At 53.8% G+C, this 23,874-nt stretch overlaps 4 protein-coding genes and 1 non-coding gene across 5 annotated transcripts; 1 reads left to right on the top strand and 4 right to left on the bottom strand.

The window, feature by feature from the left end:
* Positions 1 to 1,033: 1,033 nt before the first annotated feature.
* Positions 1,034 to 4,058, bottom strand: BZA05DRAFT_407364 (uncharacterized protein). The gene is made up of 7 exons (XM_051484628.1): positions 3,864 to 4,058; positions 3,721 to 3,747; positions 3,458 to 3,642; positions 3,037 to 3,379; positions 2,902 to 2,982; positions 2,422 to 2,847; positions 1,034 to 2,368 (listed from the first exon to the last, which is right to left on the bottom strand). The coding sequence occupies exons 1-7, from the start codon at positions 3,903 to 3,905 to the stop codon at positions 1,262 to 1,264; spliced, it is 2,211 nt and encodes a 736-aa protein (XP_051336570.1). The 5' UTR covers positions 3,906 to 4,058; the 3' UTR covers positions 1,034 to 1,261.
* A 155-nt stretch (positions 4,059 to 4,213) lies between these two features.
* Positions 4,214 to 5,550, bottom strand: BZA05DRAFT_407362 (uncharacterized protein). Its single transcript, XM_051484627.1, has 2 exons — positions 5,410 to 5,550; positions 4,214 to 5,329 (listed from the first exon to the last, which is right to left on the bottom strand). The coding sequence occupies exons 1-2, from the start codon at positions 5,428 to 5,430 to the stop codon at positions 4,592 to 4,594; spliced, it is 759 nt and encodes a 252-aa protein (XP_051336569.1). The 5' UTR covers positions 5,431 to 5,550; the 3' UTR covers positions 4,214 to 4,591.
* A 5,515-nt stretch (positions 5,551 to 11,065) lies between these two features.
* Positions 11,066 to 11,138, top strand: BZA05DRAFT_t254. The gene has a single exon. It is a non-coding gene; the product is annotated as a tRNA-Cys (tRNA).
* Positions 11,139 to 11,728: 590 nt separating this feature from the next.
* On the bottom strand, positions 11,729 to 14,233 carry BZA05DRAFT_447668 (heat shock protein 70 family; the record flags this gene model as incomplete). Its single annotated transcript, XM_051487175.1, has 8 exons — positions 11,729 to 11,763; positions 11,824 to 11,909; positions 11,984 to 12,093; positions 12,161 to 12,456; positions 12,536 to 13,249; positions 13,315 to 13,730; positions 13,787 to 13,985; positions 14,041 to 14,233. The coding sequence occupies 8 exons, from the start codon at positions 14,231 to 14,233 to the stop codon at positions 11,729 to 11,731; spliced, it is 2,049 nt and encodes a 682-aa protein (XP_051336568.1).
* Positions 14,234 to 17,000: 2,767 nt separating this feature from the next.
* BZA05DRAFT_142493 (uncharacterized protein) lies at positions 17,001 to 17,753 on the bottom strand. Its single transcript, XM_051478914.1, has 2 exons — positions 17,527 to 17,753; positions 17,001 to 17,433 (listed from the first exon to the last, which is right to left on the bottom strand). The coding sequence occupies exons 1-2, from the start codon at positions 17,653 to 17,655 to the stop codon at positions 17,212 to 17,214; spliced, it is 351 nt and encodes a 116-aa protein (XP_051336567.1). The 5' UTR covers positions 17,656 to 17,753; the 3' UTR covers positions 17,001 to 17,211.
* Between the last annotated feature and the right edge of the window lie 6,121 nt (positions 17,754 to 23,874).

Below are 23,874 nucleotides of genomic sequence, written 5' to 3'. Positions count from 1 at the left end.
GATAGATGTTGGAGTTTTCGTAGCGGAAATGGAGAAGACAGTGTTCAAGTATGGAGGTATGGGGATGGTTTTTGTAGCGAATAAAGTCCGTAGTTCATTAAGAGACTTCACGTGACGTCAACTTCTAGTGTTGTGAGCACTACTCGACTGCGAGTTCCAATTAGTAATTGTATCGCGACTGAACATTTCCAGAGGCGATGCGCCCCCTAGATTGAGGTTGATCGTCGGAAAACCTCCTAGAGGCTCAACGATGTTGTTGACTCTCTAATACCTAGTCCCGTTTGGATGGCCTCACTTTTAGCGAAAACTTTCAGTTTTTCGAAAAACTGAGGAAACAAAACTGAGACCTCGTTTGGATGGCACAAAAACTTTAAAAAAAAAACTGAAACTGTGCGGCTCCAGCGACGAAACTGGTACTGATCTCGAGAGGTCATTTCTTTGCCGCCACTCAGTATCGCATTTTAATTTCAACCATGGACTCCCTTTACGGGAAGAGAAAAAAGCAGGGCCACGATATGTCCACTATTAAAGTTTTGTGAAGCCTATTATTCAGACTTATGGCTGAGTTATCTGAGAACTGCCAAACACCCTGTTCACCTCACCTCACAGTTCTCCGGAAACTGAAACTGGACAGTATTCGGTGTCCCGGCGGGGAACTGAATTTCGCTCTAAAACTGGAACTGAAAACTGAGGCCATCCAAACGGACCCTAAAAGTCGCAGCGAGGTTGCTGCCCTCGGTAGGGTTACCGAAAGACAAAGTTCAAGCAATCATCAGAAACCTCATCAAGCATCCCATGCCTCCGAAGCTTGTAAAAAGTTGATACTTTCCTGACTTTATTACGGTAAACCTAGTCATATCACAAGTTCATTAGTTTTACGTCAGGTAAACCTGTTTTGGAACGTCGGTCTTGGAAATCTTTTTGCTTTGGACAATATCCTACGAACATGGTAATAACCAATTTCCATCTCGAAATATATTTAACCAGCGTATCCTTCTGGTCCTCATGGGGGGTATCCTCTTTTTTTTGGTTTCCAAGCAATATCCTATGAACAACCTGAGCATAACGGTACTCCAATTCTCTTTGATGTCGAAGAAGGACGCCACGATAGCTCGTGCACAGCCTGTTTTTTGCGTCTCGACGCAAAGCCTCTACTGTAATGAAGATCACGTTTCGTACCGGGTAGCCTACAAACCAAATACGCATCGCAGCAACGGAACACCCTAACAAAACCAAGCAATACAAAGAGTCCACAATCAATTTACACGTCTTCAACATACGTTCCGGGCACCAACCCCTCTCCATCAGGGCATTTAACCTTAACCCAGCCTCCGACATCCCTTTCAAGCACAATAAACTCCTCGCCCACGTGCATAGCGACCTCATCCTCTCCCCTGGGCGAGTATTCAAACAGTGCGCGGACCTTCTTTTCCTTCTTCACGCCGCGAGGTCTGACTGGTGGTGGCGGACCACGCTTTCCAACCTTTGGTGTAGGAGGGGCCACGATGATCTTCTCGACGTATGAGGTTGGAACGAGGCCTTCACTGCCGTCTGGACGACGGACTGTCATCCAGCTGCCGTCGTCTTCGAGGATGGTGACAATGACACCTTCGGATACGCGCAGCTCGTTCTCGCCGTCGGCTGCGAAGGTGTACAACATTTTCCCCGTATCGTGTGCTTCGCCGGTGTGTATGGAGCTTGTAGGTGTGACGGGAGGTGAATCATCTGCGTCGAGTTCTGCGGGAGGCGGGGCGACGTACCGGTCCGGCGGAGGAGCGAGAACTCGGCGGGCTGGGGGTGGTGCCATGATGGGCGCGGCCATACGTGGGACGGCAGGGGCGGTATCGGGGGGAGAGGAGGAGGTAGAAGCGACAGATACCATGGAGGCAGCGGAAATCGAGGGACTTCTCCCCGACTTGGTTCCCAGTCGATTTCCTGCTACCGTCAAATTCGAGCTCACGGAGGCAACCGTGTTGGATCTCGTTAGACTGCCGCTACCGGACAGATCAGTTTCGCTTCCTCCGCCGTTTTTCATGGCTGATGATGCTGCCTTCTTCTCTCCTCGCAGCGCCTTCTTGGCCGCCTTGTCCAGAACACCGGGACAGGCTGCCGGCACTTTCATTTCACACTTCGAGTGGCAAGAATAGCCACAGTCAGTACATGTCGCGCCCTTGGAGGTAAGTCCCCAGATTCGTTCGCCGCAGAGATCGCAATTGGTAGGAATCTTGAAAGTCGTGGCTTTGAACGTATGGGACTGGATGCCGCGGGCGACATCTCCGACGGTATTGACAATGATATCAATTTCAACCTGGCAAGTAAGGAGCTTAGACGCATGAGGTAAAATCTCTTCTCGCGAGTAAAGCAGTCCCTAGAAATGTCAGTCCACAGGCAAACACCAACTTCAAGAAATTATGGACATACGCGAACAACATCAACTTCCTTTTGCGCTTGACTCTCGTCCATCTTGACGGCGTCCCACTGACCGGAAAGTTTCTCAATTTCCTTGCTGCGTTTATTGACCTCCGTCTTCAGGCCCTCCATTCCCTTCCGGCTTTTTTGCAACATATTCCGGAGGTAAACCTGAGCAGCGTCGTCAACTACCATGTCGGGATTGTCATGCCAGATGGGGCTGGCCTCGAATACAAAGTCCGTTGGCTCCATCCATCCGGCGATGTTATGCTTCAAGAACATGCCAGAGTCAAGTACTGGAAGATTGCGCGCAATCTCCGAGGCTTGGGTAGTGAGGTAGGTAATCGAGTTCTGATGACAAGTCGTCTCGAGGTTGCTGCTCAGTGTCCAAAGGGAATTGAGTTTCGCAACTCGTGTCTCGTTGAGGTCTTGAAGCGACTTCCTGTAGTTAGCCGCAGTGTCACTCGTGCATCAGGTAGGTGGGTGTAGTACGTTGATGATTTCGGGCAAGTCTTCATGGTAGAAACGCTGCTTGTGTCGGTTTGCGACCTCGACCTGGAGGAGATATGTATTCTGTGCCCGTCATCAGCTCCAGTCGGGTTCCACACCTCGAATCCACGTGCTCACCTTGACGTTGCTCATCTCGACGAGCTCGGTCTGGTATGACCGTTGCGCTTTCGCCTTACTCGAGTCGTAGCTCTTGTCGACCTTCTGTCGCTTCTCCTCCACGTCCTTGCACTCCACATCGTAACCGTTCTTCGCTTTCTTCAGATCGCCGTAGACGGAATCCCGTTCGGCCAATAGCTTCTGCGACAATGACTCGTACCGCTTCCTATAGTCCTCATACCGCGTCGCGATAGCTTTCAACGTGTCTGCAACCTGCGTATTCAGCGCAGTCGAGAACGTATCATGCTCTGTCGCCAAAGCCTCGGTGGTTGTAAGGATCGTAGTCCAAGTCGTCAACGAAGCACTGCGCACAGGCCTCAAGTCAGCCCTGATCCCGCCCCACTATCGCGCACCTTTCCAGGGTGTCACCACACAAACGCACCTCTCCAGCGACCCTGGAGTCAACGCGGGCGTATCACCGACGGTCAAGGACGCGCTCTTCTTCGACTTCTTATCGTAAAAACGTTTCGATAGCGCATTGATCTTGGCGGCGTACTCCTTCTCGATGACGGCGCGCTCACGGTAGAAGGCCTGTATGTCCTCCAGCCATGCGATGCCGTTAGCGACCTATGGTGCGAAGGAACGCGCAGGTATTAGTTGTGTCGGCGACGAACTGCGGGGTGGACGGGTGAGGTGTGCGCGTACCCAGGTGTTGACGGGTTTGAAGGAGTCCTAACGATCGCAAGGGCGAAACGTCAGTTAGATGAGGATTTACGGAACCGGGGGTGTGCACAGTTGCGGGAGGGCGTTGCACGCGACAGCATCCCATCCCTTTCCCCGAAGCATACCTTAAGCTCTTCGCCAAAGTTGACGAGAGGAGGTCCGGCCATTGTCGTTTGGTTCGTGCCAGGCAGTAGTGGGGACCTGTGAAGACAGCCGAGGCGGATTGCTGGGGGGAGGTTGTGTTCTGGAGCTGCGGTATGTACTGTACCGAGCCCGGTGAGTGAGTTGTTAACGATCGCGGGGTATGATTGATATTGAAAGTACCCAAAGCATGGAGGGCTGGGCATCAGCTCCTCCCATCTGGGGAAGCGCTAAGGCAAAGGCTGACGCGTAACACAACACAAGGGGCGTTTTACACCAGTGCGGTAGGCATACGCGAAAGGCCTCTTGAATGAGAGATCATAGCCGCGTTAAGAGCGGAGATTAAGGATAGACTTCCAGACTGATGACATCTGCGATGGAAAGATTAGATGAGATTGACGACCCATTCCGGAACTGTATTTAGAAGCACACTGCCTTTTCCATCTGCTCTCTGGCCCTCCATCTCTCCTCTGGCCATCGCAGAACGCGATAATGTCGTGCGAATTACACAACAGAACCATCAAAATAAACGAATCGAAAAAGAAAAGAAAAAAAGCCGAGAACAATCAAATGAAAACAGGTATTGGGGACCCGGGCTAATTCTAACACGAAGAAGCAAGCATGTAACAGCGACCAGCAAATAAAACAACCAAGCAGATCCCTAAAACGCACACAAACATATGGCGGCCTCTCAAATGGCAACCTCCCACTCCTAGAAGTTTGGCTTGGGGGGAAGCGAGTGGTGCGCACCCGCCTCGGTTTTCTGCGCTATGATGACAGCCTCAGTGGTGGTCTCGGCCTTCTCAATCTCCTTGGTGACAGCATTCTGGGGCACCAGTTCCATCTTGGTAGCGGCGTCAACGTCCATCATGTCGACATCAACGTTGGCCTGCGGCTGATCCTCATGCGCCGGATCGGTCGACTGTTGCCCATCGACGAAAGAAACGGATTTCTTGAACCCCGGTTTGCGTCCAGGACGCTTGTTCTTCTTCTTGGGCGGAGGTGGCGCGCGTCTCCTCGGGTTAATGCTACCAACAGAGACACCGCCTCCGTCCGCGGCGCCGTTCGCAGCAGGATTTTCCTCCGCCTTCTTTCCCGACAAAACCGGTATCTTGGCGAGGTAGACAGGCTCCGGAGGCTCCATTTCCTTCGCGATGCGGACCCAGCGTTTGGTGCGAAACAGCGGCTCGGCATGATGGGGCTCACGAGCTTTCGGCGCGTCCTCGCTGCTCGACCCCGCGCGCGCAGCGGCAAGGAGTCCCTGCGACGTCGCGGAAAGGAGGTGCGCATCCTTCGGCAGGGGGAGCTCGGGCTGCGGCGCGGTGATCGTTGACGCGGGTTTACCAACCGAGACCCAATCGCGGCGCCATCTGCGGACCGGGAGTCCCTCGAACACGTCGTGGTCGTGGGTTTGGCGTGCTTGACGACGCGACTGCCCCGTGGGTCTGTACTGCACCTTGCAGTGTTAGCCGATTCCTGATCTTTCCTCAGATTGAACAAGTTTGCGCTCGCGTGGCAAGGTTGATTTACGAATGAGATGCGTGCAGGCATTTTTGTTGTCGTGAATTCTGTCTGGCCCTTAAGGTTGTCGCCGTTGGAACCGTCGGGTAACTGTTGGTCGGATAACTGGTGCTTGGGGCGGCTGCTCACTGCTCGTGTGTTGTGGCCGACGTGTTTGGCGACGGACTGGTGATGAGAAGGCGGCTCCAAATGGTGCAACCACTGACATCACGTGACAGGCTAGCCACTGGAAGATAAGATAAGATCGCGCGTTCGCAAGACTCAATAACTCACTCACAGACCCCAACAGATGTAAATGAATCAGTCCGTCCCTTCACAATAAATTCACGTGGCGAATAAAACGGCACCACCTCCTCTGGGTCATGATTTGATACTCCCGTCGCAGCGGCAACCTCCGCCCAGCTCTCGCCTTGCAAATGCATCTCGACCACCACCACTACGCACTGGGGACAGATAGACAGTGGCCACCTAGAACTAGCGTCCTACTACTAAAGCCAATCGTAAACTCGGTGGTGCTTGTGGTGGTTGCAACAACTCTAGGCTATCGGGTTGTATTATCGAAACTTCCGTAACTGGACTTGGAGATACTTTGTCATTCCGGTCATATCGAATACGATTTTTGATGCAGGTGATCAAAAAGGGGGAAGGTTTGCGAGCATTACGACGGAACCGATGAGTTATTGGACTATCCATGAAGTGGTTGGACTAGCGTGCAACAGACGAGGTTTTGAGGTTAATGCGCTGGTCCGGGCTCAGAACGTATTGATATATCTTGGTGCAAAGAGGAAAAAGGTGAAGCTTGTATACCTCAGCAACGTGTCGCGTTTCAGCTCCGGAAGTTGCATCCTCATTTATATACAGATTCGGAGCTGCCTCACGACAGCGGCGATCCAAAGCCTCAAGGCGGATACGTATTTCATGCTGGGAACGGTCTGGTTGCATGGCGAACCAAGAAACAGAAGAACATTGCCAAGGCCGGATATGCCACCTGTGCGGAGGCTACTCGGGAATCCCGATGGTTTGTCCGGCTCCACAGGGATATGACCGGTGAATCCGCGAATTCCGAACTCATCTTCACCGATTCGAATAGATCGATATTCAGTATCATACTAGCCAACATATTGATGCAACTAGAGCGGTTCGGTTCTCGTACGTATCCAATTACGAGAATCTTGCGGATATACTGACAAAGGCGCTATCTCCGGGAATTTACCAATATTCCGTCAAAGGAATTGGCCTCCATACCCAGTCTCATGGTTTTCACGAATTTCATGTGTGTCATCCTCTTACGACTCTCACGGTGTTGATGCTTTCTTCCCAACTAGATTCCACCTATTGGGCTTACTGCGTAGATTTGTAATGAGGCCAGCTGGTATGTCTTCCCGAAGAATCTTGTTTCCTACCGTCTACCGTCAGCGCGGCTCGTAACACGAGGAGACGCCATGATTTATCGCTCGTGATTTTTCTTGTTTGGATGGACATTGCAGAGTTTTCATATCTAGCGCGAGTCTCAGTCTTCCCTACTGCCCGATTCAGGCAATGCACTTTGGTCTCTTTCCCACAAGATCTATCAGCACACACATGCGCCGAGCGCTCGAGTGACACCTGGTGTTCGAGCGACCACGCTTCTGGGCTCTCAAGGCCAGCCATCTTCCATCATCATTTCAGTTTTCGCCCTCACCGACCCCCGGGATCCGGCCAGTAGAGCCTCGAGGCCTGGTACTTGGGGGTCGGGGCCGGGACTGTCCGGTTTATGACAAGATTTCCGGCTACGCCGATACCTCTTGCTAGTGACTCTTGTGCTTGCCCGTGCCTTGGAAACTTTCCACCTGGTTACTTCAGCTGTGATGTGCACTTTCGGTACGCATGAGAACGCATGAGTGGTTGACACATCATGATGTATGCATAATCCGTCACTCGCACAGTCGCGCTTATGGCTTGGCGTCTGACGTTCACCGGAAATACAACAACACAGCCCGCCTACGCCGCAAGCATTGAATATATCCGCGCCATTCTAAGACCTGTCTGACTGACTGTTAAAGCTCCGCTTTTAGCTATTAAATCCTCCCGAGAGTGTTTCCTCACCCGGCCGATTTCAACACTACGCCACAAACCTCCAGCCTCAACCCCAACCCTGCCGATGTGAGAAGCTTGCCTAATATCATTGGGCACTAGCGCAGTCAGTCAACAACGAGGAGCTAACTTCTCGTGGAGCACTGCCATCATCAGAATAGTCGGTGCCAGTTGATATCGAAAGACTACGTGCGAGTTTCTTCACTATCATAACGCAATCTTTACACCCTTCTTAGCTTACTATTTACGGTCTCCATTCATGCGTGTATTAACGGCCGCCGCTTTCAATCAGCCAGTATCCAGAAGAAACGTTCTACTCTAGGAATATGTTGGGCAGGGCGGACCACCAACTTGTTCGTTCCAACTGGGCTTAACCAGTGCCTAACCAAGCGGAGGGTGTCGCATGCTTTGAATGCCCCGCCTGCTCAGCTACTGCCCCCCCCCCCCCCCCCCCCCCCCCCCCCCCCATCCCCACATATGCAAAGGTATCTACCGAGGTGTTCGGTGCTCCCCAGATCCCAGATAGCTACCGATGGGCCCCTCATCGGCTGGTTACAAGCTCCGAGAGGGGAAGTTGCTATTTCCCGCATAGACAGGATTGTGCTCGCACGACTGGCTGTTGCAGGGTCGACCAACAGGTTTTTCGGGGCATGGAGTGATCAGGCAAGGGTATCTCTGGTCAACTCGCAGGTCACATTCGCCTGCTTGGGAGTCAGGAACCGATTGATACCTGTGGTGGCCAGCGTGAACGGTTAGTCGCTGCGGAGTCAGGTCACGCCTTAGGCAACGATAGTACCATCATTAACCTGCAAACCCGTGAGTGACCGAGTCAAAGCATGCACACCCCCCTCCCCCCTGTGGTCGAGTCGGATGATCTTGTGCAGCATCGTATGTTTTACACTTACTCCCTTGTTGGAGATAGGTACTTGGTCCTGGTTGGCAACGTTGTCAGAACCAAAACCGTATGTACGTACTGATATCTTGCTCTAGCTGGGTGCTAGGCCCCACGCACACACACCATTCGTGCAACGACGAGGGATCATCCAGGCTTCTCCCTTGGGGGCTGCCGCCAAGTTGTGTCTCTAGAATTACGTGGCCATCTGCATTCGCACGGGGCTACATACTTCTGCGTTGAAGTTTCTGCTGCTTTGGACTGTTTTGGCCATTCATCCCGCGCGGTAATCCGGATGGGTCGATTGGGTGTTTGTTGGGAAGCTGCTGGCTCCAAGTTGTCGGTATCAAGCACGACGCACATATGCATGCTCACGTTTTCCATGGTGGTTCTGTCACAGGACGTCACGTCGGCCAACCGGGTGGCCAAGCCCTGAACCCTAATCCGATGCCCGGCACCATTACAAATGCCATGCCAAGTCAACACTATATCATACAGCATATCCGTTCAAATCATTTCCGGCATCGCGTACTTATGGGTATACCGGGGTTAGTTCCTGAAGTTTCCGTGAGCGGAAATTGATTTCCTGCAAAGCCGACGTCATCGTCAGTGGGAAGCCTGGATGGTGCTGAATAAACACGGCGTACAAAGCCAGACTCACCACAAGTGCGCCACAGCAAACATTGTCCCATCCTCACAAACCCTCGCCACCAACCGCACAGTGTCAGATACCAATACGGCCGCAAAGGCGGAGCACTAAACCAAGCACACGATACATTTCCTTGAAGAGTAGAGTACACAATTCCTTTGAAAATCTTCAACCGGGGCTCGGGAAAGGCGGAGACGAACATTTCCGCTACCTTACGATGCTCAAACGGACACGAAGTTGTATGCAGCTCCACTTTCTTACTTGAACATCGTCTCAAGGGGTGTGGGGGTTATTGCAGCAAGACGGACAGTGTGCCGGCAAAGAAAGCATAGGTACATGCAGTCCTACCCCATGTCCCAGAAGGTCGCAACGGAATCCCCTACGGCCAAAATATGCGAAAGTCGACTAAAGCACCAAGTATGCACCATCAAATCCCTCTTCTGTTTGCGATCCCCATTTCCCTGCGCACAAGCTCCAGCGAGCAACCACGCAGCTGATGAAGCGGGCCGGGAAAGATCATTTACCTACCCCAAACCACAAGGTCTGGTGGTGGCCGGCAGATACTATCGGTGGGGCCCCACGACACTCCTCTCATATGTAGGTGCTATTCAACTCTAATTTCCCGAGTTTCCAGTGTGTATGTCCATGTGCTTATGCACGTGTGCGGTGCGGAGAGGGCGCACACGGTGAGCCTGATATTCAGCCTTGCGCCGGGATTTCTCTGCAGCTAATTTTCTACCGTGGCCACCATCACTAACGGCTTTGGGGGATCGACCTCCCCGCGCTTCGGGCTTGTCTGTTAGTTGGACACGGTGAACCGTTCAGCTTGTGAGTTTTTTGGTTTGACGTATGACCCGCAATCTGGATAGCAATTCGTCCACCTACCAGTGCGGCCGGTATATCGTGTTACTGATATCACTATGGAAGTTATCACCACCCAGGTGCATAACTATGGTTACGGGCTCGCCCACTGCCGTGTTGCGAAGGTGCACTAACTACCATTTAGGTATGCCGCGATCTTTCGAAGCCATATAACCCGGATTCCGAGAGTCCATACGGACCACCGGCCCTCCACCATCACGGATACGATACCCTGTGCAATTCCCGAAGGTTTCCTGACGAGGCATGAGACATTCGCAAGCCGTATGCCCAAGTGGTGCGGCCAAGGGATCTTTCGTACATGTAAGTACCCCATTCCTAAACTTTGACCCGCCTCGCGCTAGCTCGCAGATAGCGTATTCCTTCCTGCTGTCCATTTAGTCCAAGTCCGGGCATCGCTTGGAGCCCTCGGTTTATCGAGTTACGGGTGCACTCCGTGTGTGCCTGCCTACCCCGCCTTTATATAGCCGTGGATGACGATACCCCACGGCCGAGGGAAGGCGACGAAATGACCACCCCATCCGTCCGATCCCAGCTCCTACATCTGTGGAGATGATTGTAGGCCACATGCCGGCGCGGCGGGGGGGAGGGGGGTGGGAATGGGGTATGCACGTACCAATGGTATAATTAGAGTTTCCGCACACGATAGGTATCTATCGCCATCTGCGGGCCGCACCACAGCCGGCAGTACCTATAGTGAGTGATCTCTGCGGACGCAATGCAAACCACCAATTCCACGCCTTATCATACGATCGTCGACGGAGTGTAGGCGCTTGTGTGTGCGTGCCACGAGTTTCTCTACGCTCACCGGACCGCGAGAGCGTGTCTGCGTGAGAAGGTTTCGACTTTTGCCCGCAGCGGGCCGCGGGAAGAACGCTTACTGCAGATCGGGCAAGCCGCAACCCTGGGATCTTCACGCCTCGCCTCGCCTCTGCGGCCCAGCCCAACGCCTGCTGATGAATTTTGGAGTCGGAGGTTGAAGATTCCGTGCAGCTGTGCAGCTGGGCAGCGAGTGCGATGTTTGGTGGATGGTGGGTGGTGGGTCTCGGCTTACCCCTATGATGTCCGTACTCTAGCTGACTGTGGTTGTAGCTGATGTGAGCGCCGTCACCAAGGACGGCGTCTCTTATGTGTGTTTCAGAAAGTTGTCACTCGCTTAATTGACATCAGCGGCTCTCGTAGCTCAGGGGTTAGAGCGGTCGATTGCAGATCGACAGGTCCCTCGTTCAAATCGGGGTGGGAGCTTCTCATTTTTTTTGCTGTTTTTTGAACCCTGCTGAGTTCGAGCGCCGAGCGGCAGACAGCCTTAGTTAAGGCCGAGTGTGTAACAATCGGGCTGTGACGGCGTGCTGAGTGAGCTACGAAGAGGCAAAAATCACTCCGACGCGTCATCAGCCGGTGCTACCTACGGTGGTGGTGTACCGTCGCTGGATGAAGCTGCTAGAATGAAGTGGGCAGAAAGAACAGGTCCAATGAAGATCGTCCGCGTATTCGGGATCCAGCCTAGATGGTGGGATGGGCGAGTGACGGTCAATGTGGGAAAGTTCGGTCGACGAGACGAGACACAAAATTTAAAAACGTCACCACAGCTGTCAAAGTGGAGTAGGTACGCTATCAGGTTTCATTCGAACACGATCGATCGATCGATATCGACCACAGTCAGGATGACCGGAGCCTTCTCGGACAGAACTAGCACGTGACGATTGCCCTTCCGTACACAATCCCACAAATTCCAGAAGATTGGATTACATTACTTCTGTACGTACGTACGTACACCCAGACATTTAGTGATCATCCCTCCTCCCCGAACGGGTATATTAGACGTTCAAAAAATATTACAGCTCGTTGTGGACGGGGCGAGCGGACTCGTCTGTGATTCGTCGAACGTGTGTTAGTTAGGATAGCACTCAACGAGGCGTGGGGCACTTACGGAGCTTCGAGGCGATCGACGATACCGTCTCCGCCAGCTCGTTGGCTTTCGCATTGATTTCGTCGGCTGTCGGCGCATCGGTTTTCCTTTGGCTTTGTTAGAGGCATATGTACTTCCCAATTGGTCATTTCTAGAAGGAGTGGAGAGGGGGTGAGCGCACTTGAACCATTCAGTCGCATCATCGGCCGCCTTCTGTAGTGACCTCAGGTCCCTCGCAGACAGTGCTTTCTCGAGATCGCTGCCCAGTCTCCGTGCCGAATATGTTTGCGCCTGCGAGGTATTCGTGTTCAGCATCAGCCCACGTGAACTCGTACGGCCAACGTCATCGCGAGCTTACCTCGAAGTTTATTCTGGCCTCCGCCGACTGCGTAAATATCTTGTCCTGCTCGGCGTAGTTCTCGGCATCGGCGAGCATGCGCTCCATCTCCTCCGGCGAGTGCCGGTTCGCCTGGTTCGTGATCTCCGCGGATTGTGACGCTCCTGTCGCCGGGTCCCGAGCGCTCACTGTGAGCACGCCGTTGGCGTCGATCTCGAAGGTCACCTCGATCTGTGGGACCCCCCGGCGGGCTAGGGGGATTCCCGTGAGCCGGAGTGAGCCGAGGAGGTTGTTGGCGGAGACCATGGCTCGTTCGCCTGTGGGTGTCTTCCCGTCAGCTGGACTTCGCGGTGCAAGGCTAGGTATGTGCGGCGTTGGGGAGGAGTATGTGCATACCTTCGAAGACATTGATCTCGACCGTTTCCTGGTTGTCCTGAGTCGTCGAGAAGACCTGTCTCTTTACCGTCGGAATCACAGCGAACCGCTTGACGAAGGTGGTCATGACGCCGCCTTGCGTCTCGATGCCCAGGGACAGGGGATTGATATCGATCAGCCCCACAAGTTCAAGACCGCCCTCGCCTGCCAGGATCCCCGCCTGGATGGCAGCTCCCTGGGCGACCGCTTCGTCGGGGTTGATATCCTTGTGGATCTTCTCCTTGCCGAAGTGCAGCGCCAACATTTCCTGGATCATCGGAATCCGAGTCGAGCCACCGACGAGGACCACATCTGAGATCTCGCCCTTGCTGATTCCTCCGTCCTTGAGTACCGCTTCAACGGTGCTCAGCGTCTTCCGGAAGAGCTCACGGTTCAACTCTTCGAACGTAGCTCGTGTCAGGGTTTCCGAGAAGTCTTTGCTGTCGTGGAACGAGGCGATATCGAGCCTGGCAACCTTCTCGGTCGAGAGCACTCGTTTCGCTCGCTCAACTTCACTCTTCAGTTTCGACATGGCTCGCTGGTCCTTGGACACGTCGCTTCCGGGATGCTGGGTGTTCCAGAGCTCGGTGAAGTGCTCGATCACGCGGTTATCGAAGTCTTCTCCTCCGAGATGGGTATCACCATTACGATCCCCAGCCGTGTGAGCAGACGGGTAGATGGATGGCGGGGAAAGAACTGAGTCGTAGTTACATACCCCGTAGCCAAAACCTCAAAGACCCCGTCTTCGATATCCAACAGACTGACATCGAAGGTCCCACCGCCGAGATCATAGACGATGATCTTCCTCTCGGACTCAGCATCGATGCCGTAGGCGATAGCGGCCGCCGTAGGCTCATTAACTAGGCGCAGCACCTCGAGCCCCGCGAGCGCGCCAGCATCCATCGTCGCCTTCCGCTGTGCGTCATTGAAGTACGCAGGCACCGTGATCACCGCCTGCGTCACGCGCTCGCCGAGATACGCCTCGGCACTGGCTTTGAGGTCCGACAGGATGCGCGCCGAGATCTGCTCGGGCGTGAAGAACACATCCTCCGCGCCGGGGCCGCGGCCGAGGTCGAGTGAGACCACCGGCTTGCCGGAGCGGTTGCGCAGGACGAATGGGAAATGCGCCGTGTCGCGCTGGAGCGAGGGGTCGTCGAATGGCCGGCCGAGGACCCGTCTGCGCCTTCGTCAGTGCTAGTTCCACGTGTCCTGGCCCAACAAAATAAAGCTTACTTGATATCAAAGACCGTATTCCCCGGGTTCTCGGCAGCCTGGTTCTTTGCCGGCATACCGACCAGCCTTTGCCCGTCGGGCGTGAACGCCACGAACGACGGCGTAGTCCTGTCGCCGTACCGGTTCGGTATGATCTCGGCCGTGCCGTTGCGGTAGATCCCGACGCAGGAGTAGGTGGTCCCTAGGTCGATGCCGATGACTGCCCGCGGTCAGTAGTCGGCCCGATGTGCGTGCAGAGTAGAGTTGGTACATACCAGGTCCGGGGTGCACCGAGTGCTCGTCCTCCGCCCCCGCTGCCGCTCCCGCTGCCGACGCCGGGAGCGCACAGAACAGCAGCGAGAAGAGGACGCAGAAGAGCACGAGGAGCCAGGAGGTCGTCGTTCCCGGCGTGGTCAGCCAGCCAGCGTGACGTTGCTTCCGCAGGCGATATCGGTTTCCGGGAGCCATTGGGGCCTTTGAACATGTAGATATGTGTGTATGGATGTATGATGTGTTTTTTTCTTGCGATCGATCGGAGTTTGTGGTTTTGTTTGGTCTGCAGGTGTGTATTTACCGTCTACTCCGGCCTCCGGCCTCAGCATATGTACTCGGAATAGTTTTCTCGGATTTACACGGCTGTACGTACAACAGCTAGTACGAGACACTGTGTTCAATTGCGATGTGACTCCTCCACGACAGACCAGTGCGCGATAGACTGAATCGTGAAAGTTCTCGAAGTTTCTCCCGTCCGTTGAGTCACCGCGATGGAATGTGCCAGTTTCCTGTCTGATAGGCTACAGACCATCTTGAAGACACATGTAGCCGTGTTAGCTGGCTGCGGATTCCATTTCGTTTCGTTTCGTTTCGTTTCGTGCAGGGATCAGCAATCGGGTGTCCGTATACATTCCAGTACATACACAATATCTCACTCGTGCTCGCTCCCCCTGAGTCCCGTGCGATGGGCGTACTTTTGAGACGCGGGTAATAGTAGGTATTAGGTAGTGGGTGCGCCTTGTTACTAAAATAAACCACGCCCGTTGCATTGGGTACCTAACTTACTTAATGCACCTGATGGACGCCGTACCGGAGACACCGTTTCACGACCTAGTCTCGGTTGGTCCAAAAAACAAAAACAAAAAAACAAAGTCTACCTACCCTACTACTACCACCAAGTACCTAGGAGGTGTGTACCACGGGAAACTGCTTTGTTTTTTCTTCGGTTCCGCATGTCTCTGAAGCTGTAAGCTTCCCAATGGTAAACTAAGTGTGGCTGCGGCCGGTACAATGCACGATGGAGAGCCGATATCACACTCACTACGGCAGAGTACCGTAGAGTAGAGTAGGCCTTCTACCGCGCAGTTGCTGCGCCACCGTCACCGTGACCGTCACGATCTTCAATCGCCCGTCCAAACGCCGCATGGACCTATGCAGCTATTTCCAAACCCCCAGGCGGATTGGATCGTGTGGGGGTCTGGAACCCCACGTTCCGCGCAAAAACGGCGGTTCTGGACCGCGCATCCGAAAAAGCCGGAGAACTCCTTCTTCTTCTTCTTCTTCTTCTTGAGCGTACTAGTTGCCTAGTACCAGCGGTTTGAACTTTGAACTGTGCATTCCGTTCCGTGCGTACAGTGCAGTGTACATGAGTACAGTACACTTCACCGGATATGTGCGTCGCCTTCGGCGCCCGGCTATCATCGCCTTTCCCGCCCTACCCCTACATACATATTACTTACGCATCGCCGGCGGCGGACCGTATGTACGTATAGTAGGTATCATAGGTAGGAGCATTGAGCTGCATCTACACCGCTGCACTGGAATACGGTACTGCAACGCAGGAACACGTCGTGCGTTGTTCGTCACTCGTATACGGATGTCTCGGGTCCACCGTTGACTCGCTTGCTCCTCGGGATTGGCGGACGGACTGACGATGTTGATTCTGCATAGCAGGTAGTGGATCGAGAGATGTGGGTTCTGGACCACTGGGTGGGTTGTGTTCTCACCACCTTAGTTACCGTCGTAGGAGATATTCCCAAGCAATAGGAAAAGTCAGGGTCCACCGCCCCTACCCTGCCCTCGCTGAATGTGATTGCATCCACCAAGTCACCCCGAAAAAGGAGATTTGATTCTATTGCTCTTCTTCGGCACCGGCTACCTGCTAGTTAGTCTCTCCTGAAGTCTCTCCCGAAGTATCCACAGGTGCCAGGTGGTGTGGAGATCGCACTGCAGGCTGCAGCGAGACTCGAAGCCGAGATACCCAAGTAACTACGTGCATGGTTACACACACACTACGTGCGTTTACTACCTAGTCCGTAGGGCTGAAGGAAGTATCCCGAACTTCCCCACTACACACACACACACACACACACACACACACACACACACACACACACACTTCACACACCCCGGATACCAAAGTATTGGCTGGGCACTCTATACTCTATTAGTTAGTTAGTTGGGAGATAGCTAGTCCGGGTTCAATAGGCTAACTGGGGTGGATGTCCGATGAGGTGGATGTCCGATGGACTGATGGGTGATGATGATAGTAGTTAATAGTAGAGTAGAGTAGGATAGAGTACTCTACATTACGGCAGATGGGATAATTTCTCTGCTCTGGGTTGGGTTGCGTTGTAGTTAACCCATGTGACCGGCGGGCGGATATATACCACAGCAGGCAATTGAGTACCAATTAGGTACGGTACGCGTACACACTTGGGGAACGTGGCCAGCCAGCCAGCCAACCAGCCAGATATCGATCGAGAATCGTCATGTATGTAGATACTCGCCGCATCGCCCCATCCACTCACGATGGTGTTTCTGCGGGAAAAGCCTATCTCCACCGAGTCCTTCATGCACAGTAAGTAAATGCCGACATGAATGGGTGGGGGTGCGGTGGATCTGGATGAATGGATGGATGGATGGATGCAGGTACACCTCCGGTGGGGGTGGGGAGCGCGCGCCAGCCGTCACGGAGGAAGGATGGCTTTGAGCTCACGGGGGGTGGCTTAAGCGTACCCGCAAGAGTAAGCGTCACGTGCTACAGTTGCACAGCCCACTCCATTCACGGAATGTTAGCCGATTCCAGGCTTCAATTGCTCCGATTCCTCCTACATACGCACGACCGTTAACTAGGTAGTAAGTAAGTGCTATAGCTCGCTGACGATTCGTCGGGGGAGCTTGAATAGTTAGGGTCCGATGGGGGTTGCAGGTTGCAATTGCAGCACCTTGATTCATGCGTCGAGTAAGTACCGACTCCAGAGGTATGAGTGGATTAATCGGACGACGCCGGACGCTGAACACTGGATGTCTTGGGTTATCCGAGCGAGGCGCACCACTTGAACTCGGTGCGTAAGGCTGGTGCGCCGCCAGGTGGTAGCAAGTAAGTACTTGCGCATCATGATGACGGAGTATGTACTTCAGTCATCGCGAGAGAGAGAGCGATTCTCGGTTTATTTTGCATGCATTTCAGTCATCGCGTGCGTGCGTGCGGTCGAGTGCTTGCTCGACAACGAGTGACTCGTGAATGTTTGCGCGACTAGGCGCAGGGGCTGACGGAGTGACAATGACATGTCTTTCTGTCTGTCTGTCTGCAGCGCAGGTAGGTCAGCCGCCAGCGACACATTCTCGTTCTCGTTCTTGATGTGGATATGACATAGGTATGAGTATGATGGCTACTACCTATCATACCGTCGCCAAACGCAAACGTTAGTTCGCAGTACATACATCCATAGGACATCGGACTTGGTGCATCCCAGAGTACTTACCCATAGCGTAGTACAATGTATAGTACATAGTACATGACGAACCGGTGAGATGTACATACATAGCCATAGGGCTGATCCGACCCAAGCTCGAGCCGTTAGGGGTAAGGAAGCAATCAAACGACGGGACATCGTATGTACCGCGCACGGAATTTCAGTGCTTATGGTGGGGTGGGGTTAATTGCTGGGGGTGGAGGGAGTGGGAGGGGAGGCGGCGGATCCGATGCACGTCAGACTGTCAGTAAGTAGGTAAGTCAGAATGTAGGTAAGTAAGAAGAATATAGCAGTACAAATTGGTTTTTATCCGATCCATCATCCGCCTAGGTATTCAACCGGGACCACCTGGGTCCGATAGCCGCGCGGAGAGTCGGGTATGGTGAAAAGAAGAAGAAGAAAGACGAAAAAAGCCAGACCTCGTCGACGTATGTAGGCAAGTATGTACATACATACCACACATAGGTACACATCATGGTCCAATTCCAGATTTCCAGCGGGTAAAGCCGGGGAAGGGCGGGGGGGGGGGGGGGGGGGGGGGGGGGGGGGGCGAGGCTTCCTCAGGTCGGATACGCCGTAGCTACTATATACCCTACCAGCTATCACTACTCCTCGCGCTCGTGATGAAATCGAATCGAACTGCGGTTGCGCTGCGCTGTAGTTTAGCTTTCAATGCGTTCTGATCCGAGCAGCCAACCAAGTACTGATCAGACTATCCGCCGCCTACAGCGCAGTGTGCAGCGCCGTACGTCCGTCCGTACATACTCTACACTGTACAGTAATATCTCGCACACTGCGTTTCCTGCACGTCCGTGGCACAGTCGATCAACCGCGTACGTAGCGCAGCGCAGCCCCCCTTCACATGTGAAAACCTGCTACTTTCGTTTTGAACGACACTGCTGGCGGCTCGTAATGGTGGTGTTGTCAATATCTACGCCAAAAAATTAGTATATTGGTGTAAAGGTAACAAGTCATCGCGGCGGTGGTGGACAGTCGGCGATGAGGCCTTGTTGATCCAACCAACAGACACTGAAAAGAACCCATGGGCCAAGTCCCGTTCCGATGCGAGTGCTCAACGATGAGCGCCACTTGCTCCTTCTGCTCCTTCTACGCCTTCTGCTTGCATACTTACCCAGTGACCCCACTGTGATCCCACGCGATTCATGCGCAACTGTGGGGATAGCTACTTAGCTAGAAGAGTCGGGGAAGCGGGTGAACTTCCCTCCCTCCCTCCCTCCCAGAGGGAGGAAAACTGAACCCCCCCTAACAGCCTAACTTCCTGACTGCGGTCACGTGGGAGCGGGATCATTAAGGCCCCCACTCCACCCTCCCAGTTCATTTCCCGTTCGCTGATATACTACTGTATAATATTCATAGTACCGTTCACGAGGAACCCCCGCATGGAAGGGGGATTTTTCCGGCCGCCTCTGCTCTCCTCTGCTCTCAAGTCTCGACTCTCGAGTGGAGTGTGCTGTGCTGTTCCGATTCACACGCAGAATATAGAGTAACAAGTACTAAGAGCTGCCGATAAGTGGTGCCTCACCAACATTGCGAATTATAAGCACTAGTCTATATTAGAAGCGCACTAAGCCAGATACAATGAAATGAGTGAGTGGTTGTGAATAAGTTGTATGGGGGGAAAACGCTAAGCTGTATGGGGGAAAAACTATTGAGGCAGCACTTACCCTTACACCCGAGTACTAACTTGAGTCATCTTATGCGCCATAATCCTGTAGTGGACTACTTACTATTTAGTCAATCCCTGTCAGGAAATAGGCGGCCACCCAACTTCTAAGCCGCACTGCACCCGCGGCGCAGACATCCATTTCTGGAAGATTGTAGTACACGGCTAAGTACTAACTAATAGTAGAGTACGTATAGGGCTATTGTACTATAGAGTAGACGTGCAGCGCCTACAGCCCTATGGGTACTCTACTTTGCTGCAGCAGTCGCGTCTGCACTGCACAGCACCCATCCGGGTGGATAGATAGATATGATCATGGTGGGCAAAGGGGGGGGGGGGGGGGGGGGGGGGGGGGAGGGGAGCAAGGTGACGGTACCGGTAGTACTGGAAATCGAGGGTTTGCCGGGACCCAAGTCACCAGCACCGCACCGAGTCAAGGGAGCTGCTGCGGACACTGCTAGACTACTCTAGCTGCCGCCGACTCGACTCAAAAGAAAAATCGTGCGGTATTTTTCCTCCCACTCCCTCCCACCGCATCGTACATATCCACCCCCGCCGTCAATCGCGGGTACCGCTTTCGGAACTTATAGGCCTGATGACTTGCGCAAACGCTGATGGCCGAGACTCGCGAGCAAAGGCAAAGGGCTCAGACTCGGAGTCTGAGTCTAGAGGTTCCTGCAACTTGTGCATGCTACGTCTACTCCTACCGTACATAGTTACCGCACTGGCGACGAAGTCTCCTAGCTCAAGGATGGCGGGGGAAGGGAGGGTTGCAGTTACCAGGCGGCCTGGCCGGTGGACCAGCTAACGGGCAGTTTCGCGTATGTAGCTACATAGAGATGTCAATGCCTTCGGTCACCGGTGTGCCTTCCCCAGCATCGAACCCGTCCGTCCGTCCGTCCGTCGAGAATATAGGTAGACACGTGCTATCGGAGTTCTACGTAGTACGAAGGACTCGCTTCACTGAAGCCTTCACCGTCGGCCATCGCGGAGTACCTGGACAGTTTGCTGGGGAGCAAGTGAGGCAAACAAGCAAGGCAGAACTTTCGACGCGAGACACTAGTTGGATATATACCATCAATCCATCTACTACCTTGACATCTAGATTCTCGTTAGATCGTTAGATAACTAGCGGTCAAGTCAAATTGAAACTTCGACTTACTGTGCATCGGCCGTACTCTCTATGATTCAGGCAAGTACCTGGTTAGTTACATGGGATATATTGTGGGGCCCGCCGTCGTCCCGGGTATGCTACGTAGAGTGCAATAGGTAAGCGATCTTTCTTCTCGATTCGTACTCCGCTCCGATATGTATGTGCATTAATTCTGTTCGACGAGGAGAGACAACTCAGCCGATGGTAACTACTCTAGACTGGTACTGGTCAGTGGTGCTGGTGCTGGTGCTGGTGCACAAAGTGGGGCGAGGAAAGAAGGAAGCCGAAGTGAAGAGTCCGAGTTCGATGCCGTCTCGTTCATTCGGCATCCGTTCTGGCATCAGCCGAGACAGTAGTTACAACTCCACCCCACAACCTAGGTATGAACGTATCAAACTGGAGTATCGTAGGTTTCTGGCGCGCGCGTGACCACTGACGAGGAACAGCCACACATAGCCATAGAGATACAAGAGACACCGCCTCGATATCAGGAGGTACATCGCACCGGCGCCGCCGCCATCACCATCACCACCACCACCATCAGCATCGGTCCCACGGTATGAACACCTCCGACGACCGCAGGCCGCACGCGCGTTCCAACTTCCCAGAAGTGAGGACCACGGGATGGCGATTTTGCGGGTCCAATTTCAGCCAAGGTCCCTCCCCCCCACCACAAAGGTTCCCCAGGGGTAGGGTAAGCATGTCACCGCCAAACGGGATCATACCGGTGGTGGGTCGATATCCATATTTACCCAGGGTTCGATGGGCCGGCATATCAGCCGAACTAAACGTCCGTGCTTGCTTGCTAGCCAGGTGGGGAGCGTGTATGTACTTAGGATATATGTATGCGTAGCCAAAGGCGGGCGGGCAGCTTCGGCATGCCACATCGGTGTGCATTTCCCGGCTCGCACTGTTGCTCGCATAGAGATGAACGATGGTCGGCCGTGGGCGGACTGGCTGCCTCTCCGGATACGGTGGCTGGCAGTCTCGCTGGCTGTCTGGCTGGCGGGCGGGCGGGCCGTTGCACGCGGCGGGGGGGGGGAGTGGGGGTAAGAGTAGGAGCGGGTTTTCCCGCCTCTGGCGAACACACACGCATACACCACAGCCGGCCGGACAAACTTAGCCTACGAAGTAGGTAGGCAGTTACATAGATACCGACCGAACGTTGGAACATGGCGTATGTATGTAAGTACTTAGGTAATTACTTTATGTATGTATGGCCTGCTTCCCAAGCAATCCGCCGTGACCACAGCCACGGCCCTGTCACCTAATTTTAGGGATCTTTCCACCCCAGGGCCCCAACCAGTTTATAGTATTACCGGTACCTACTCCACCACCGCGGGAAATTTCTCCAGGGATCCCGTTTGACATGAAGTGCTTAACCATTCCAGACAAGCCGTGATGGAACGCAAGGTTGGAGCAATGGGCCCGGGGGAGCGCCGAACATTACCCCCCTCGCTCGCATGTTTCGTTTGCGACTGGCGAGCAGAGTGCTACCTATGTAAGTTGGGTAAGTAGAGTACCTACTCGAGTAAGCTAGCTCAATCCCGTCTCCGTGGCCGTTCCCCGTCCTCTTCCCCGTCCCCGCCGCCGTCTGCCTTCTCTCGTGCCTTGGGGATCCAGGGCTACCAGTCTACCAGTCTACCAGGGCTGTAGGCTGCAGGGCCCAGGCTGCAGGCTGCAGGCAACATTTACTAGTAGTTATGCCCCCCCGTTTCGAGTCGTACCCTACGCTTCGGTAGTACACGCGAGTCGCAGTGCCCAGCAATTCCACTCCGGGGGAGTATTGACGGGGCCATAACCTCCCCCCTGGTGGATATAGGTCGCTCATCCGACGGAGAGGTAGACAGCCGAGCGCCACAGCCATTGATATCAGCCAGCCCTGTCAGCCTGGTCATTTTATGTACAGTAAATACTCCGAATTTTCAGTTTCAATATCCATCTACTGTCTGTTCCCTCTGATCCGTTCCATCCAGTGATTATTGGCAGAGGTATGGGTTTATGGCTAGTAGGCTACTACTCCATACTACTCTACCCATATCTACTACTGGTACTGAATTCTGCACTCTACTCTACTGGTCACATCTTCGTCGGATGAGCGCGAGGTCTCCAGATAAAACAATAGAGCATAACTGAAATATATCAACCGTCACTGGCCTTGTCTGTCCGATGCCGGGGCGCTGACGCTCGGACCATTCGGGGGTTGCACGTGCGCTAAGAGAGACGCATTGATTGTCACACACATATTATTATTATTGTCCCAGTTAGTGCCAAGGTGCTGCGACACGCCCGACGCTGCGACGTGATTGACGCGGTTCCCTTCCGAGTCCCGACAGTCGACGGCCACCACCACCAAAATAGCAACCCACACTGTGGCGGTGCAAAACAGAGTAGAGTATCACTATCTGGTCAACAATACTAGTAACCAACTAGACGGTAACCAAATACCCCAGGTACATAGAGCATGATAGAGCATGATAGAGCATGATATGTCACGGGCTTCGCCCGGCTCTGCTGCTAATTCTGATCCCATCTATGGACTCTGCTGTAACGATCGAGCAGGTAGGTAGCTAGAGTCTCGGGTGAACGATGGCGGGGGGGCTGGTTTCCGTCCCATCCATCATGCGCATGCAACCGGGCCACCGTCTGGAGCTGTGCCGGCCGTTTCGATGGGGCCAGAACTGGAACCCGCAAAATAAGGAGAGTGAACCTGCCTGAAAGCCTCGACGGAATTAAACCGAGCTCGGAGCATGGCTGACATAGATTCGCTTGCGGGGGGAGAAACGTTTCCATCCGATCTCTGCCATGGGTCGGCGCCCCTACCGTACTCGGCCAGGCTGTTGTTGCTGCGACTTTGACGCTGCGCGGCTGTTTTTGCTTGTTTCTGTCTCCCCAATCCATCAGTCTCCGCCTGGACTCCAAAAAGATACGAGTGCTGAGAGCCATGATCGAGTCTAGTCCGGTCGCGGGAGAAGAACATGCCAAGCCCATGTGCTTGATTCGTCTGCCGTGAAGACGAAAGAACGGTCTCCGCTGCCTCCATGGACGACAGTGAACGTTGGAGCACGGAAAAAGAAAAAAGAAATAGAAAAAAGGAATTAAAAAAAGCGATCGGGTCACATCCTCATCGAGATTGGATGCCATCTCCAAATCCAATCGAATCGACTCAAATCGCTATGATGCACCACCGCGTTGGTACCCCGACTCCCACCCGACTCCTCTCGGCCCACAAACTACACCCCCGCCCTGGGCCACGGTTGTGGGTCACCACTGACCCAACAACATCACCAAAAATAATCCGCTCACACGAAGACTGGAACGACTACATACTACTACACTATATCGTAAGTAGGCTGGGGATCAGCGGGTCACCAGCTCCACTGCCATTTCCTGTCGTCGGCGGCCAAGGCTTACTTACTTACTTCTGTCCCAGTCACCCACAACCAAGTACATACCCTATCGATAATAATCGCCCCCAAGCCCTGTGGGTTTCACCTCTAATGACTCCCCAATTGGCGCC

This window comes from Tricharina praecox, assembly GCF_024521635.1.
Source record: "Tricharina praecox strain CBS 144465 chromosome Unknown BZA05scaffold_25, whole genome shotgun sequence".
Taxonomy (NCBI): domain Eukaryota; kingdom Fungi; phylum Ascomycota; class Pezizomycetes; order Pezizales; family Pyronemataceae; genus Tricharina; species Tricharina praecox.
This window is presented reverse-complemented; position numbering and strand designations above follow the sequence as displayed.